Source organism: Dermochelys coriacea, chromosome 3 (assembly GCF_009764565.3).
Source record: "Dermochelys coriacea isolate rDerCor1 chromosome 3, rDerCor1.pri.v4, whole genome shotgun sequence".
Taxonomy (NCBI): domain Eukaryota; kingdom Metazoa; phylum Chordata; order Testudines; family Dermochelyidae; genus Dermochelys; species Dermochelys coriacea.
The window spans coordinates 97,731,808-97,750,520 of NC_050070.1; the positions used below are offsets into that span (position 1 = coordinate 97,731,808).

The following is an 18,713-nucleotide window of genomic DNA, read 5'->3' on the forward strand; positions in this document are numbered from 1 at the left end:
AAATTTCAATTGGTATTCTATTGTTTACCAGTGTGATTAATTGCAATTAATTTTTTTGAGTTAATCGTGTGAGTTAACTGATTAATCGACAGCCCTAATTGTAATGTTAAAACTAAGGCCTTTGTGTATTCAGGGTCTCTATATGGCTATTACATTGTAACTGCTCTATGGTCTGTATCTTTTGTGTATTATGTATCTTTTATTTTGGTGCACCATTTTATTATATGATTTTTAAATGTAATTCTATTGTGTTTTACTATGCTCTATGTATTTCTTTCTTACTTTATGAGATATTTTGTAACTAATTTCTTTTAAATAAATATTCTTTTGTTTTTGAACAAGTTCTGCTTGTGTGTATCAATCCTTGAGCGGAAGGCTGTATCCGTGTCCTTTCGGGGTTAGCAAGCCCCCTGGTAACACCCTGGCAATTCCTTTAGCGCAAGTCACAACCTTATTACACATTTGGACAGAATAAATTGCATAAGCATAAGCAAATCGCTCTTGGAGTACCTGCGGTCCAAATTTTGGGGTAACAAGGGGTAATTTAACTCATCTAGATATTTGCCTAGTTTTACAACAGGCTACATAAAATGCACTAGTGAAGTTAGTACAAACTAAACTTTCATACAATGACTTTTTTTTATACGGCTCTATATACTATGCACTGAAATGTAAGTATAATATTTATATTCCATTTGGTTTATATGATACAAATGAGAAAGTAAGCATTTTTTTCAGCAATGCTGTGCTGTGACACGTTTGTATTTTTATGTCTGATTTTGTAAGCAAGTAGTCCTTAAGTGAGGTGTAACTTGGGGTAGATAGAACAAATCAGATTCCTGAAAGCAGTACAGTAGTCAGGGAAAGGTTGAGAGCCACTGGGTAGGTGAGCTCCAGGCTGCAACAAATCACTAGTAACTGACTGGCAAAGCTGGGGGCAGAAATTGGGCAGTGCAGGCCCTGGCCCTGTTGGGTGCTCTCTGTTGCAACTCCTGGCCGAAGTTGTCAGATTTGGCTTTATTTTAATGGCTGCGATTGAATGATGTGCAGCCTGGGAGAAAAGGAGGACTTGTGGCACCTTAGAGACTAACCAATTTATTAGAGCATAAGCTTTCGTGAGCTACAGCTCACTTCATCGGATGCATCTGGTGGAAAAAACAGGGGGGGGAGATTGATATAGCTCACGAAAGCTTATGCTCTAATAAATTGGTTAGTCTCTAAGGTGCCACAAGTCCTCCTTTTCTTTTTGCGAACACAGACTAACACGGCTGCTACTCTGAAGCCTGGGAGAAGAACTCTACTGCCCCAATGACAGAGCAGGTGCAATCTCCCGCTCTCCCCGCCACAGCGCGCCTTGGCTATGGCTGCGGGAAGGAAGAAGAGGAGGATGGGGGGGGGAGGGGACAGCGCACGCGTTACTTCCCGCAGCCCAGCGGCGCGCGCTTCGCCTTAACGCTCACAGGCAAAGGGGAGGAGCCTTCGTCTTCCCTGTTGCAGGCGGGCGCGTCAGCGGGAGTCTTGGTGCGGCTGCGCGGCGGTTGAGCGGCGGATTCGAACGGTCCCGAGGCTGGCGGGGACCGGAAAGGGCGGTTGGACCCGCGCGTGAACGACCGGCCCCGCCGCGCGCTGCGCTGCGCTCTCGGCTCCCCGGGGGGCTGTAGCCTGCACGGCGCTGGCGGGGAGGATGAAGCGAGCGGCGCCCCGCAGCACCCTGCGGAAGCTGATAAAGAGACACAAGCCCCGACTTCGTCTGGCGGCCAACGCCGACCTGCTGGTGAGGGGAACGGGGCGGGGGGGGGGCCGAGGGATCTGCGCAGGCGCGAACTCCAGCCCCTGGCAGACAAGCTCCCCTCCTCCTGCGACAGCGGCTCTGCAGCTTCCAAATATCAGGCTGCGACGGGGGTACGGAACCAGCTGCCCGGGGGGGAGGCGGGGGGAGACACGCGGTGGGTAGGTCACCCTGGTGCGAGGGGATGTGGGGCTGCGCCGCCTTGGGGCCCCGGGGATGTGACTGGTCCCTAGTTGCTGTGCAGTTTTGGCTCACTAGAGAGTTGAGCTGCCCCCGCCCCGCTTGTGTGTGTGGGTCTAGGTAGCTTCTGGGCACTGGGAGGTGAGGTCAGTAGAAGTGCATTACAAGGTACTACACGCATCAGGGACACCAGATTGACCATCATATTGTTAATATTTAGGCTTGAAAAGATTCGATTTTATTGGTAAATGGTTGATTTCACTGTAGCACACAGAACCCAATGAAAAAATATTTCTGTGACTAATAATCGATATTTGCAAATGGGCAAAGTAGGAAAAGTGCTACTTGACAATTTTATTTGATTTAAGGAGATATACTTTGCATCGTTTAACATGTGAGAACTTGTGTTTTAATGGCGATAATACTTTAATTTTTTTAAACTCAGGGCAGGTCTATACTTAAAATGCTGCATTGGCTACAGTTGTGCCGCTGTAGTGCTTAAGTAAAGATGCTCCTATGCTGATGGGAGAGCTTCTCCTGTCGGCCTAGTTAATCAGTCTCCACACGAGCAATGTTGTGAGAGAAGCTCTCCTGCTGACATAATACTATCATCTATGCATAAGGTTAGATTGGTATAACTATGTTGCTCAGGGCTAGGGATTTTTCACACCCCTGAGTAACAGTTATACTGATATAAGTCTGTAGGGTGACCTGGCCTTAGTGTCTACTGTCGTTAAACTGTCTGAGATCCTAATAATTTCCTGCAACTATGAACATATAAATTGAAAAAATACTTCAAAAGTGCATCCAATGAAGTGAGCTGTAGCTCACAAAAACTTATGCTCAAATAAATTTGTTAGTCTCTAAGATGCCACAAGTACTCCTTTTCTTTTTGCAGATGCAGACTAACACGGCTGCTACTCTGAAACCTGTCAAAATAAATATTGATATTATCCATCAAAATTATAAATAAAAATCATATTCTGCCAAGCCTGTTTTATTTTGTAGTTGCTTCTACAGGCTGATCAGATCCAGCCACCTTTGTTACAGGTACTGTGTATATATAGTAAATGACAGACCCTGCCTCCAAAGAGTGTACAATCTAAAAGAAATAACAGATTAATGAAAGGCTAAGCAGGCTGGTCTTTGAGGGAAATAGGGTGACACTAAGAGGATATAGGCAATTTTTAGCCAATCAGAAGCAGTAATTGCAGTTTCCCACCTGCCTAGTTCTTATATTGCACTTTTCCATATGTATTACAGCAAAGGTGAGTTAACCATATGGTTACTAACTGATGGCTATTTGGCCAACTTTTGAATAAATAACATGTATAACTGGTGTTTGGAGAGTTGTTTGTGTATAGATGCTATATTTTGGAAATGGGGACTTGGGATAAATGAGTGTAATGCTGTGGTGGACTTGTGGTTGACTGTCAGTTAACTGAATGTTGGTTAATAACAGAGATGCACTGCATGTATGTATCTTAAATTGTGCATTTTCCTGTAAAGAGACCTGAATAACTTAGGCCTCAAACTGAGGGATGGAATGCATTCCATCTAGTAATTTGAAGCGTACTAGGCACCAGGATTTCCTGGGTTCTTTTGTTCTCTATGTAGAACAAGTACATTTTGGAAATACTAGGTGGAGTCAAACAACTGGATAGAAGTCAGACATCTACAGCTGAATTTTCAGAAAACGGGGGTTAATAGAGTTATGCTGAGGCTGGGATGTATGGATATTTTGGCCACGCTACTTGTTCTGGCTGTAGAGATGGGATGGTAGCATAGGAAGTGTTTGCCACCTAAGGATCCTCCTACCTTGGCTGGTTAATCAGACTTCGTGGGAGCTCGGGCCAGTAGCACAAAGCTGCCCTCATGCACAGAAGTATCTGGGTCTAGTGTTTGGGATGAGAGTTGAGTACTTTGATCCAGATTTGGAAGTGCTTTTCACCTTTTTGTTCGTAAATGAATTACTTATTTTAGAGGTGTAGAATGAAGATTTTTGTTTACTTCCACATATATAATTGAAGGAGAACAAAGTGTCTGAATGCAGTAGTGAAAATTATATACATGCACAAAATGTTTCACTTAAGTTCAAAATCTGTTTTATATGTTAAACATGGCATTTGGCAGCATTTCTGAGGGTGGGATTTGGTGTATCTGAAGCTAGATTTAGATATACAGTACCAAATAAAAACGGAAATAATCATGTAGAAATAGCTATAGCCCGTAACCTTATATTTTAAGGAACCTGCCTTCAAGTCACTTGCTTAAAACAATATAGGGCAGACTCAGTGCTCAGAATGTGATATTAAACTAATCATTCCTGCAAAAATGTTGTTAAAAATACTTGTAGTCAGTGAACATATTTGCTGTTGTAAGGAGGAGCAATCTGTTTCTCCTATGTTTTAGAAGGAATGTCTCAGGATGATGATCATCCGTATGTGATACTCTTGACAACTTTTGGCTACTGCTAATACTTTCTAGCAATAGCAACTTCTATGAATTGACAAGTAAAAACACAAACAGTTGATATGCCTGGATGTAAATTGGACTCTGGTACAAAGAGCACATGGTATAACTGACTTTTTCCTAACAAGATTTGAAAATTGTGTTCTGCCTTTTCTATCTCAGTCAGTATTTGTGGCTTGTCTTTTCCCAAAATGACAGCATAATTTAGGGAGGGTAGGTTGCACATTCCAGATATGAAAAGAACTGTTAGGTAGTTTCTAAACTAGACTAAAGACAAAAGAACTTAAGTACCTAACTCCCACTTCAGGTGTCTAAATCTCAGTATCAGGCCCTACTGGAATTCACAACACCCTGCACAGCTGCCACCTCACCCATAGATGCCTAAATTTTTACAGGTTTCAGAGTAGCAGCCGTGTTAGTCTGTATTCGCAAAAAGAAAAGGAGTACTTGTGGCACCTTAGAGACTAACAAATTTATTAGAGCATAAGCTTTCGTGAGCTACAGCTCACTACGAAGTGAGCTGTAGCTCACGAAAGCTTATGCTCTAATAAATTTGTTAGTCTCTAAATTTTTACAGTAAAAGTTCCCATGGTGCCTGTGTTTCTGCCTGCCTTCCCACACACTGCAGCCCCATGCCAGGCTTCCAGACACCTAAGCCCCATAGTGATGCAGGAACTGAAGAAAGATAGTTGTTTCTCTGTGTAACTTGCCTGTGGGGCCTGATCTGGTAAGTCTGCTGAGAACTTGGCTACTGGATCAGACCCCCTGTAGGTGAGCTTGCACAAAATGTCTGGGCATGAGAGGAAGAGGAGGAAGACTTGCATCATAACTTTTAGCGTGGTGATTAGGGTACTCATCTGGGATATGGGGGATTCCCAGGTCAAGTCCACCTGGTGGGAAGAAGGGATTTGAACAGGGGTCTGTCATTCTCAGGGGAGGGTCCTAACCATTGAGCTATGGGATATTCTGAGAGGGAGCTCCCTCTCTCTCTCCTGTTGATGCTTTTGCCACAGGTGTCTGGCGAATACATTCTTGGGGTGGGGTTGCAGCGGCTGAGCCCACTCTGCAATCACCCTTCAGCAGCGGCTCCTGCCCTGTGGGGCTGGGCTTGGCTGCCTGCTCCAGCCCATTGGCTCTTCCAGCTTGTAGATTGGGAAGAGCCTGCCACAGCATCATCTGGCATGTGTTTATGCACACAGATGGGGCCTCACCCCCCATGACTAGGGTGACCAGGTGTCTGGTGTTCAACTGGAATACCTGGTTGTAAAGGGACCCTGGCATCTCCGATCAGCATCGCTGACCGGGCTGTTAAAAGTCTGGTCGGCGGTGCTGTGGCGCTCAGGCAGACTAGTCCCTACCTGTCTTGGCTCCACGCTGTGCCCTGGAAGTGGCCATTGGGTCTGGCCCCTAGGTGGGGGGGGAGCACACAAGGCTCTGTGTGCTGCCCTGCCCCAAGCACTGGCTCCGCACTCCCATTGGCCGGAAAATGTAGGCAATGGGAGCTGCGGGGGCGGTGCCTGCGGACAAGAGCAGTGTGCACAGAGCCACCTGCCACACCTCTGCCTAGCAGCTGGACCTGATGGCTGCTTCCAGGGTGCAGCGCGGTCTGCGGTGCCAGGACAGGCAGGAAGCCTGCCTTAGGCCCCCCACTGCACCACTGACTGGGAGCTGCTGGAGGTAAGCCTGTGACCCAACCCCCTGCCCTAGCCCTGAACCTTCCCCAACCCTGGAGCCCCATCCTGCACCACAAACCTCTCATACCCAGCCCCACCCCAGAGCCTGCACCCCCAGATGGATTCCACAGCCCCCTCCCACACCCAAAACCCCTCTGCCCCCAGCCAGAGCCCTCACCCCCCCCCGTACCCCAACCCCTTGCCTCAACCCGCAGTTCCATCCCAGAGCCCTCATCCCCTTCCACACTCCAACCCCCTGCCCCAGCCCAGTGAAAGTGAGTGAGGGTGGGGGAGAGCGAGCCACTGAGGGAGGGGGAATGCAGTGAGCAGGTGCAGGACCTTGGAGAAGGGGTGGGGCAGGGTGCATGGTTTTGGGGAAGGGGTGGGGCTAGGGTGTTCGGTCTTGTGTCATTAGAAAATTGGCAACCCTACCTGTGACACTCAGACCCTTCTGGGTGCAGCTGGATGCAGGGACTCAGGATTTCTCCTCTCTCTCCTGGGACTCTCTTTATTATTCCCTCCTCTCCCCACCTTGACCCCATTACCTCAGGATCCCTGACTTCCCCTGAGACTCTCCCAACCCAGTTCCCTCAGGATCTCTCCTGGGACTCTCATCTCATCTCATCCCATCCCAGTGAACTTCATCCTGATCCCCAGCATGGGGACTTCGCTCTCCATGCCAGCCCCGTCTCCTCTTCTTGGGAAATCCCCAGAATCTCTACTAGGATAGGTATGTCCCATTTCCTTGCTGAGGCTCTCTGGAAGCCAGAGCTCTTCTGCCCCCTAGCTTTAGACATGGCTCCCAAGCCTCCTCACTTGATGAAGTCTCCTGCAACTGGCGATTTTCAAATGTCGGCCTTCTCAGGAAGCGCTGCTCAAGATCTAGTGCCCCCTGCCACAACTGAGGAATCTAGCTCCACCTTCTGAGAGTCCAGCATGCAGGTGGGGCCCTCCCCCAGGACACACATGCCCGCCCTCTTCCTGGCTTTGGTGCTGCTGGATGCAGGCTTCATCTGCTGAACCTGGCTGTACATATGGGTGACAGGGTGGCGCAGAAAATGATAAAACAAAGAGAAGTGGGGGGATGGCTGCATCCCCTATAGCCTAGCCAGCCACTGCTGTTACTCTGTGACTAAATAATGAAAGATTTGGAAAGAGAAAGAGCTCAAGAGTGACTGTGTAACATAATGGTTAGAGCACTCATTTTGGAGGTGGGAGGACCCAGGATCCAGTCACCCTGCTCCAATGACTTTTTTTAAAAATTATTTATACGCAGTAGAACAGCTTCAGTAGGAGAGAGTGAGGGAGCGCCACATGAGCATATTCTATAGTCCAGTGGTTACAGGCACTCGCCTGAGAGGTGGCAGATCCCTGCTCAAATCCCTTCTCCTCCTCGGGAGGAGAGGGTGTCTCCCGCATCCCAGCTGAGTATCTCTGTGCTAAAAGTTATGAAGGAGAGCCTCTCTTGTTCTCTCACTCCCCCAGCTTCTTGCAAAAATGGCATAGTCATGTAAGTCAGATTGCCAACCAGAGGTAGGTGCCTAGCGTTGGATGCCTATCTGAGAGAGAGGCAGAGCTTAATACACCCCTGGGTTTGGCATCTTCTGTTGGCTAGTTTAGGTGAGGAGCGGACTCTTCTCTCCTGCATCATCTACCTTCTACACTCACCACATGCCAGAAGTATAGTAAAAGCATATGGCAGTCAGTTTTTCAGCTGTCCGAGAGGGCTTGGATCTTTTGTAAGGTCTCAAGTTGTGGAACTACAGGCTTTCCTCCAGTTTGAGGTAATGGGAGAAGAACAGCACCCTATTTGACTGTTTTATTTTAGAACCACAGACATGTATCTAAATTATAAAAACCACCTCAGATATCATCCTGCCCTCTTTGTTTGCAGTATTGGTGCTGAATCTTAAGAAAGAGATCTTTCATTTCAGATGTATCCTCAGCCAGCTTAAGGCACACCAGCAGAACAATGTGAAGAAGTTTGTACTGATTCTTTCTATACTTTTTCCTTGGGGTAAAATGGAGGAGTTTACTCTTTAATGCTGCTATTTTAGCAGTTTCATGCCTACAGATATTTTTCTGATTAATGGGAGTTCAGCATTATAATGCAGGGTCATTGTTGCAATGAGTAGTGTAGAATTTTGTCTTGTATAGTACTTTTTCCGCTTGAGATGTACTAGTATAATATACAATCATTCAGTGACTGGATGAAATGTTTACGCTTAGGTACTTAGCAATAACTCACTCACCTGCTTGGACATTTCCATCAGTTTTATTGGGGGGATCACTTTTTTTTCTTTTTTCCATTCCACCTGCCTTGGTCTTGTCCCTTTAAATTATTTTTGAAATATTTATTATCTGTTTTCTTGAGGAGCACTCTGATTTTACTTACACTGGTATGTATCTTTTAAATTCATGATTGCAGGGGAAAACTTCTCAAACCTTGGAAAACAGTGCTATTAAAAATAGAATAATAAGAACACAGCTGGTCAGAGAGAAAAACACTCTTTAAAGCTGACTTTCAAATGAAGATTTTTACCTTTTGATGCAATAGTAGAGTATAAATGTCAGCAGAACGAATTCATTTTTCAATTACTTTAAGAATTTAAAATGTGGAAAATTTGTGTAATTACCATTTTCCAAAACTCTAATCCACATGTTGATATGTTCAATAATCCAGGTTCTTATGCTGAACATTATTTTAGTGCCACTATAGTTTGAATGTTTCAAATAGTCTCTGCATGAGTAGTTTAAAATTTTTAATCAGATTAAAAATGGCTTTGATAGTTTGCCAGGCAAACCTGCAAGAATGTCTGCTTTTTATATAGTACATATATTTATGTAAAAATTGGCATGATTTGGACATATCTGTTGCATATTAATACTTCTGTAGTTCAGCAGATTAAAAAATTTCATCCATGTGGTATGCTACCATTAAAAATATGCTTGTTCTCAACAGTAGATCTTCTGTGTGTATTGTACATCTATTACCAAAGTATTTCCAGTAAATAAACTCTGAATTGTATTTTTTCTTGTTATATAATTTTCTAGCTTTGCAGAACAGATATTGAGAGAAATAAGCAAGAAATTGTTTTTACATGTTTTATGATGACACGATATGAATGAAATATAACTTAATAGCATATTCCAGTGGTCTTTTCTAAACTTTCTGATTGAGAATAAAATTTTTATCTTGTAGATTTTTATATAAATCACATAAATAAAAGATTTTTCTCTAATCTTTTCACTTGTAAATGAAACCTGTTAGGGTAAAATGCTTATTTTAAAATTCAACCATTAGAACATAAGAAATGGCCATACTTGGTCAGAACAAAGGTCCATCTAGCCCAGTATCCTGTTTTCCAACAGTGGCCAATGCCAGGTGCCCCAGATGGAATGAACAGAACAGGTAACCAAGTAATCCATCATCCCCCGTCGCCCATTCCCAGCTTCTGGCAAACTTTTAACTTTTAAAATACTATTGACCATCTATCATCCTATATCAGTTTTAAACTAGTCACTTAGAATAAAACCTCTGCAGTAGGAAATAAGTGTGTAGTGGGTCATAATATGAACTCATGTGTATGTTTATAGTTGAAAACTTAAAGACCCATGTCTGCCCTTGATCCATGACCAAATTTCCATTGTTGTCAATGGACATTACCTGTGGGGGTCAAGAGCAGTGTATAATAGTTTAATTCTGCTGTATTAAGATTACAGGAGTGCGTTTACTCAAGTAGTCCATTGAAGATAATGGGGCCACTTGTGAGTAAATGTTTTTGGGATTAGGCCTCTGGTGACTGGTTGGTTGTGTTAAACTGTACAATCTGTAGTTTAGTTTCTCCTTTTCTTTTCCTCTTTCCTTTGAGAACTGAGGCACTACATTTATCAAGAGATTTATTTTTAATCACCTCTCTGGCACTTGCATTTTTATGATTTTAAGTTAATCTTTAAGAAGCTATTTATTTTGATAGAGGTTATTCCATTCATCAGTGGGGTATATTCTATCCTGTGTTTGAGATCTGCTTGGTGCAAGAAGATGTGGAGGAGTTTGAGGGAGTCTGTAATGGCTCCCTTATTCTGTATGTTTAAATTAGATTATGTCTACACTCTCACTTCTGTCAGTATAATTTATGTCGCTTGGGATGTGAAAAGCCACTCCAAGCAACATAAGTTAGACCGACTTGAGCGCTAGTGTGGACAGCACTATGTCAGCAGGAGAGCTTCTCCCACTGACATAGCTACCACTTCTCGCGGTGGGTAGAGTAATTAAGCCTATGGGAGAGATCTGTCCCCTCAATTTAGAACAGCTGCATTGGAGAGTTTACAGCAGCACAGCTGTGTTAGTCCAGCTGCGGTGCTGTAAGCTCTCTAGCGTAGCCATAGCTTGAGGGTTGAGATTGATGGAGCAGAGCGCTGCCCTTTCCTTAATTTCATCTGCAATATGGACAGGGTGTGAGGGATCATTTCATTTGACGCAGGAGATAGTTGCTGCTGCTTTGCACTGCAGGATTGGAAATGAGAGTCTTGGACTAACATACGGGAAGAATTTCCCAAACTAGTTTGTGGACTATACTTGTTGATGGCAGGAAAGAGTTAACTGGTCATATGGTACTAATTGCTCCTTTCCCCCCCAGTTCCTAAAGAATGGTTAGATAAAGAAACACTATCTCTGAAAATAATTGTAGGTAAATATTCAGCACAAAGCGAGAAGGCTCAAGGGTGATTCATAAAATCTAAACTAAATCCAGGTTTTTTTAGTTATCGACAAACTAAATGAGTACATGGTTTGAACGGAAAGGTGTAACTCCTAGTTGTAGACAGGACTTTTTTTTTTTAGGAAAGTGTTGGGAAACACCAAAGTATATTCTGTAGGACCAAGTATTATGCCTGCGGGTGTGTCTGTGGCTTTTTTTAGTACAGCACTTTTTAAAAGTTTGGCTAAATTGAAGCTGTGTGTGCAGGAAATTTTGGGGCCAAGAAATGTTCAGGGCTAGAAAATTAAACTGTAGCTGAGAAATAGGGTTTTCTTGAAAACCCTTCACAGGAATTCAGAAATATTTCACTGCATCTTTTGAAGTAAAGGATTCATGCCTGTTTAAAAATAAAGTATTTGCTAAATCAGTATAAATGATTGACAGTTTTTAAGCATTTTGTTGGAAACCTATTTCACTGCATTGGTGTTTTGTTCTTCAAAGGTGCATTTGAACTTCTTACTGTTTCTCCACCGATTAGCAGAAGAAGCCAGGGCAAATGCTTTCGAGAACAAGAGTAAAACAATTAAATCTGAACATACCATGGCGGCAGCAAAGGTAATAAAATTAAAGTTGAAATTTCTTTCTCCCTTTTTTTGCTTAAACACTTAATATTAAAGGTTTACAGATAAGATTGCATTGTTACTATACAAAAGCCAGGATATACAACAGTAAAGATTTCTAGAGCAATGCTATCTTTGCTATGTTTTTTATATATAAACAAAACATTTAATAAAAAAAACCCGCCTCAAAATATATTAATCCTCCGGAACCTTAACAATAATAAAAAAAAAATCAGTGTTGTAAAATTCACTACAATAACATCAAATAAACTGCCCGCACATTAACATGTTCCCCATCTCTTTCCATAACCCCAAATTTAAAAACTTTCCAAAACGAAGACCATAATTTCCCTGCCCTTCAGTCTGTCGGGTATGGGGAGTGATGAAAATCTGGACTCTTCCAGACTAAGAACGGGATCAAGTTCCAGAGTGGAGAGGTGTTTGTGGAAAATGTTGTTATATTAAGGGAGCTGTAGGTTGAGTGGCTCTGCTGATTTTAACTGCAACAATACATGTGGGTCAGTTACCAGTGGGGAGGTGAGGAATATCATCTTGAGCCCAGGCTAAGTGGGTGGTCTGAGAGAGCTTCACAAGTAGATTGCATGAAATGACAAAAAGCAGTTTAAGACAAACATCAGCAGAGGGCATCTGATGCTCCTTCGAATCCTAGACCCCAACTTGTTTCTCTCTCTCCCTGGACCCTGCCCTGTTTCCTTTAGGCAAGGGAATTCCTGAGTGGAGTGTGGGAGAGGAACACTTGGAAGTGTAAGGCTCATCCAAAACTCAATTTCTTTCAGATGCTGAGTCATCCTTGCATCTCCCTTAGTAGGACTGGACAAAATGGAAAAATGATGCCATGCAGCTTTTACATATTGGAGGCCCAGCACCCCATTCGTATTAAATTTTCTAGTCCTATTTTTCTTGTAAAATATTTGCTGGATATATTAATGCTAATATATTTAATACAAAATATAGAAGATGTGTAGTGTGGCCCTGTTAAATATTGCGGTTAGAATCGTGTGCATTTCTAACCTTTTAACTGTGCAGTCTTAATATTATTTAAATATCGTTGCTCTTCTATTTTTTTAAGTGAAAAGATGGAGAAAGAAGAAATTGCTTCGTTTTAATAATGTTAACACTTAAATGGTCCTAGTTGGGCTGAGAAGTGAACTTCTCAATTTAAACTCTAAACCAAAAAATGCCCATTCAAAAGTTTTGGTGCCCTTTTCATAGATTAAAAAAAACCCCAATATGAAGTATTACAAACAAAAATCAACCCATAACAGCAGTAAAATCACATTTTATAACCTCTTGTGCTATCTAGATATAATGGGGTCAGAGCCTGAAGGGATGTGGTGAGAGCTTTGAAGAACTATTGACGCTTCTGGGTGGTCTCTAGAAAACATTTGTTTTAGAAAGTTTTGCTTTTGAAGTTGCATTTTGTCTAAAGTATGTTCTGTGATATGAATTTCAATATGACTGATTTTGTTTGAATCACAGTGGGCATATAAGTAATGATGAGTATACTTTCTTTCATTTTCACAGGTTATCTTAAAGAAGAGCAGAGGCTAGGAAATCAAGAAGTACTCTCTAATCTTGCTTGCTTTACCAGTGTATTTTTATTAACTCTTAAGTATCATGGCTAAGATCCTCAGTTGGTATAAATACGCATAATTTCATTGAAGTCAATAGAGCTACACTGCTTTACCTTTGTTGAGGAATTGGGCTTATGTTCTTAAACATCCATGTTTACTCATGATATGCATTCCTTTATGCATGAGTCTCTTACACTTGTTGTGAAAGTAGTTTTTTTTTTTTTATAATGTAAGTTTTCGGTTGCATCTTCAACTAAAATACTGGGACAAGCCTATAGCATTTCCCTTCCATGTGTTTACTGTAGTCGTATTCCTAATATATTAATCATTCTAAGAGAGACTTATTAATGAGGAGTTTATGCTAAATGTCTGGTTAGTTTTTGTTATAGCAGCAAAATGTTGGCTTCTTAAAGAAGACTGACAGTCTGATAATGTTGCATCAAATATCTTGGTTTCAGATTATTTATAAATATCTAATTTCAGAGCCTTAATTCTTGAAATAATTTTAAAGAACAGCACAAGTTACTTAAATAAACCTTCTGTATTTTTTGGGACTGGTAATGGGATACGGAACCTTTATTTTTAGATGGTGTCCTGACTTCTCCCAAAATTGTTCCATTGACTGTCCTGTGGTTTACGTCAAATGAGCTGATGGTCTTAACTTAGGTCCTTGTGGACAGGTGCACTTCATAAAAACAACCACTACAACTGACATCAGTTGCTATGCTTGACGTTAGACCTAGAAGATGCATCAAGGATCAGCTAGGCATGGATGCTATGCTGCTCTCTGCCTTCATTTCTCTGGGTTGAATCTCAGTGGTGTGAGGATATGTTTGTATATATTTTACATATATAGTGCTTCAATTTCAAGTGTCTGGAATCCTTATGAAACTAAATTTTTAAAAATGTAGACTTGTACCTTATTCTTTCATGCAATAACACTTCTTTTATGTTGCTTTGTGATTTATGTAACATTAGTTAACAGTGCTTCATGTGTGCATATCAGTTATTTATTTTTCATTGAACAGAAAAAAATAAAGACTTTTTATACAATGTGGTCGTGTTGAATTGTCTTATACTGTTAATATGTTAACAGGACTCAAGTATACAAAGGTAAATCAAACAGGAATTTTACCAAATGAAAATATTCAGATCTATTTAAGCAAATTGTAGTAAAATTTAAATCCAAATGCATATACTGTACAAATAGCTTGCTTCTTTCTATATTTTAAATCCTGCATTCTAGTACAATTTGGTGTATTCTTTTGGCAAAATATCTAAACTGCTTTTCAGGGGTGTTTAAAAGTTTTATCCATAACTGTATACAGAGGGGGAGATGAATTCTTTGGGGTTCAGTTATTTCCTTTTGTGTTCTTGCTCTTCAGTACCATTAGCTTGTGGATGGGGAGAAAGATGGGAGAGATGCTCTGTGGCTCTCCCTCTACCATTCAACTTCCTGTGGCACTGGGGCAGGTGAGTAGAGACTCTTCTCTGCTCCGGTACCACTAGCTGAGGATGGAGATGGGAAGAAGAAAGATGGACTCCCTCTTGCCTTACCAACTTTCAGTACCACTAGCTGATGGGTGGGAAAAGAAGGTGCTCCAATGCTTGGACTCATCTGTCTCTCCTTTTCCTCTCTCTTATATTCACACCCACAATGAAAGTGAGGGGGAGGATGTGTAGGAGAGGGAAAGCTGAGGAGACAGTCATGAAGGAAGCAGAAGGAATGAATGGAGCCTTATTGTTCCAGTATGCTTTAGAAAGACCTTAATAGAAAAGATCTAAGTCAAAACTAAGTTTTCTAGTATTTTGTCAGCCGGTGTATTTTTTGCCTACCATCAGGACAGCCTTCCCAGGGTGCAGTTCAGAAGATGATAGTTATTTGCAAAACTAGTGCACTTGAATCTCCAGCTAACCTCTATATACTAGCAAATTTTGATACTCTGTTGTATAGTTAGTCAATTGTGCACTTTTTATATGCTTCCAAAGATTGTCAGGCAGAAATGAAGTATTGTATTACTTCATACGATGTATGTATGTATGAAGTATTGTATTATATTCATATATTATGTAGAAAAAATACTCTATTTTGTGGTGTTTGAGAAATTATATGAACATATAATTAAGTTACTGTAATACATATGCACAAAAGCAAGAGTTATCGTTACAGGAACAACTTTAACAATGACCTACGTTTTGAATACTTAGTTGTACAACTATCTTTACATCCTCTTAAAATACTTTTGTGTATGTAGGGTCCTAGGGTTTTGTAAAAGTTAATTCTCTTTCATTCTCTAGAGTCCGGCTTTTGAAGCACTGCTGGCTTGCAAATATTGCTAGTGGTGTATAGTTTCCAATTTATAGAATTTCTGTCTGACTGAACATGCATAGGTTCTGTCCCAGGCATATTAGGGAGGACACAGGAAGAAGCTGCTCTCTTACAAAGCTTAGTAACTTCTCTGCTAGGAAGACAAGGCAAAACTCTTACAATTTTTTATCCTTTTGAAGCACTGTTCAATGTCCCACGTTCTCACTACCAATACCTCAACACCCAGAACCTTCCCACAGACGCAAATAGATCCGAGAAAAAGCCAATAAAAATAAGGTACATTTTTAAAGTGAGTACCAAAATATATTACAAAAGAAACAAAATACACAGTGCCCTCAAAACATCCCTGCAAACACTCAGAGGTGTGTGGTTGTGCAAGAATTCTGTGAGAGAATATCTTCAAGGAAGAAAAGTTAAGTAAATATTTTCCCTTCTTTAAAGGTAACTCTGCATGGGATTTTTCAATCGTGCCAAGTAAGTATCTTGAGAAATGTACTAAAAATATTTGAATACTCATCAAGCAACAAGACTTTTTCCCTGCAAGAATTTCCCTGGGGCTTGCAGCACAAAGGCTCAGGCATAAGATTCTAAGGATCCTGTAAACAGCTATTGATCTGGTCTGTGTGTACTCAGTCCTTCTCTTCCCAGTTGCAATGAGGAGTAAGAAAGGGCATAGTTGACCAGTCTAGTGCTTCAGAGCACAGGCAATTATTACCAAGCTGTACAAGTGCACTGAACTGAGCCTAGGGGGCTGGGGCAGAGCACCCTGCCTGTCATCAATTAACAGCCATTTTGCTTGGGGAGTGCTGTACTGGATTATTTTGAAATTATTATAAGTTTAAAATAATAAGACCTTGCGGGTACTTTGGAAAAAATTGATATGATATTGTATGTGCAAAGTTAATTTTAGCATTTCTTGACTGATTGTTTGTTTAAATCATCCAGTAATATTCTCTAACATTTTTTAAATAAAATTTCAGGTAGTTCTAAACACTACTAAGTGTGTGAATAGTGTATTAATGATCTCCTACTTTACTAACTGATTACATTCCCATTCTAGTCCAAACTTGTATCTGTTCACATTTAGGCCTTAGGCTGTGATCCAAAAAACACACGTACTTGACACACTTTGTCCCACTGAACTCAATGACACTGCTCGTGCATAAAGTTACTTACATGCATGACTATTTGCAAGAGTGAAATCTTAAATTTCAAATTCTATGATGCATATTATGTCTCATTATGGTGACCCCTATTCCCCAGGGAGAGTGTGTATGAAAATATATTTCAGAAATGCAGAGACAGTGAAACTCATTTTTCACCATGGATGAAGTTCCTTTTCTAATCATAAGGTGGGCATAGAGTGAAAATAGTATACTGTCTTTGTTTGTTTGCCTTAAGCAGCCTCCTATTATAAGAAAATAATCTGTCTTTACTAGAATAATGTATGCCGTGATACTTCCAGAGTTTTGAAGCTTACCAAGTTTGGATTGCTGACAGATGTAAGGCAATTAAACTGACTTAAAAAAAATTCCTTGTTCACATCAAAAAATGGTAGAGCTTTGTTGATAGGACAGGAGGAAAAAGCTAAATGTGCTAAGCTTTGACAGTATCTTGAAGATGTTGCCTTTTTCAGGATACTGGGGTAGATCATGTGGTATTCCGAATTATTCAGCAGTTGGTTGGCTATTTGGACAACATAATCACCTTTAGAAATATTTGGTGTAGTTGTGTGTTTGTGTTTGTGCATGTTTCCCATATGACAATTAATGATGCAACTAGTAACTGAAGCAAATATTGAAACAAATACAATCTCTTATCAGCATAAGGCTTCATTTCTCTTTATTGTGCTCACAATTTTCTTTCAGTAAGATATGTAAATAAGAGTTAAGTTTCCCCAACATGGAAAGCTTCATAACTAAGTTCTTTGAGTTTTGTGTGTAGTGAATGAGGACAAAAGTTTGTATTGAGGGTTTGTTTGTAATTGGTATTTAACACTGAAATGCGGATAGTGGTTAAACATAACAAAGCTCAGTATTTCAGAACCTTAATTGGTATATCAGACTTAAGTTATTCAGAATGTTTGTTTAAACAAGATGTATAACAATTTTCTAGTAATATAATTGGAATGTGGGCTGCTCTTCTTTAATGTCTGGTGGAACTGACATTTGTTAGTCTCTAAGGTGCCACAAGTACTCCTTTTCTTTTTGGTGGAACTGTTGTTCGCCTAAGTGCTAATGAGAAGAAACTAGGTTGCAACAAATTTCTTACAAGTGTGTCTAAGCAGTTGTCTCAAGCTTCACTATTCAGAAGAAGCTGACTAGAAAAACCTCTTTACTGCTTAAATTGGCATTTGCACTTTGCTGAATACTTTTTTATTATTTGTATTACCAAAGTGCCTAGTAGCCCTAATCATGGGGATGCATGTGGTAGCTGCTGTACAAAGACACAGTCTTGCCCCCAAGAAGCTTACAATCTAGGCATAAAACACGAAACAAGGGATGAACAAAGAAAGACAGGGACGTACCATGAAACAGTACTGGTCAACATCACAGGCAGTAGCCTCAGCACACCAACAGTCTAATTGTTGTCAAGATTTATATAGGCACCAAGGCAGAAGAGTGTTTTTGAGGAGGGATTTGAAGGTGGATGATAGGATAACTTTGTGGATGTTTATGGGAAGCTCCTCCTAAGCATGAAGGCCAGAATGGGAGAGAGCATGCAGGTGCTTTTTTTTTTTTTTTTTTAATTTAACAAGTGACTGATGGAGACTGGTATGGTGAAGCAAACATGAATAGGAATTGAGAGATAATAGGGTGGGGATTGACTGTGAAGGACCTTGAAAGGGAATACGAGCAACTTATGTTTGATGTAATAGAAAAGGGGGAGTCAATGTAGGAACGCAAAGAGGGATGACATGGTCAAAACACCCAAAATCTCACCCACCCAAAAATGCTTGCCAGCCTTCTTCACCTACCAGAGCCTGAGTTTACAGATGAATTCCATCAGAGTTCATTAATTACTATTTCATGAATGTGTTGAAGGTACATCCATTTCTCTTTGGTCCATATTCATCAGATACATGTTGGGTTTGATATATAATCTCCTAAATTGTGGAATATTAATGTGGTTCTGACTAATCTGCTGAAAGATATTTTTGAGTTGTTTGATACTTGTAAGCTCAAGTTTCTTACTGGGAGGGTAATTTTCTTAGTGGGAATGGTTTCACCTCACAGAGAATCTAGGTAAATTACAGAAACCCCACTGTGAAGGTAAGCCAAACTGTTTTAACGTTGCCTCTGGTTTATCAAACAAATGTAGACACAATCGTGTTTGTCAATAACTTAGTTTTGCT

General features: G+C 41.0%; 1 protein-coding gene across 1 annotated transcript; it reads left to right on the top strand.

The window, feature by feature from the left end:
• Positions 1-1,435: 1,435 nt before the first annotated feature.
• On the top strand, positions 1,436-14,084 carry CENPW (centromere protein W). The gene is made up of 3 exons (XM_038395836.2): positions 1,436-1,774; positions 11,316-11,429; positions 12,980-14,084. Exons 1-3 carry the CDS (start codon positions 1,685-1,687, stop codon positions 13,004-13,006), a joined length of 231 nt encoding a protein of 76 aa, XP_038251764.1. The 5' UTR covers positions 1,436-1,684; the 3' UTR covers positions 13,007-14,084.
• Positions 14,085-18,713: the final 4,629 nt, after the last annotated feature.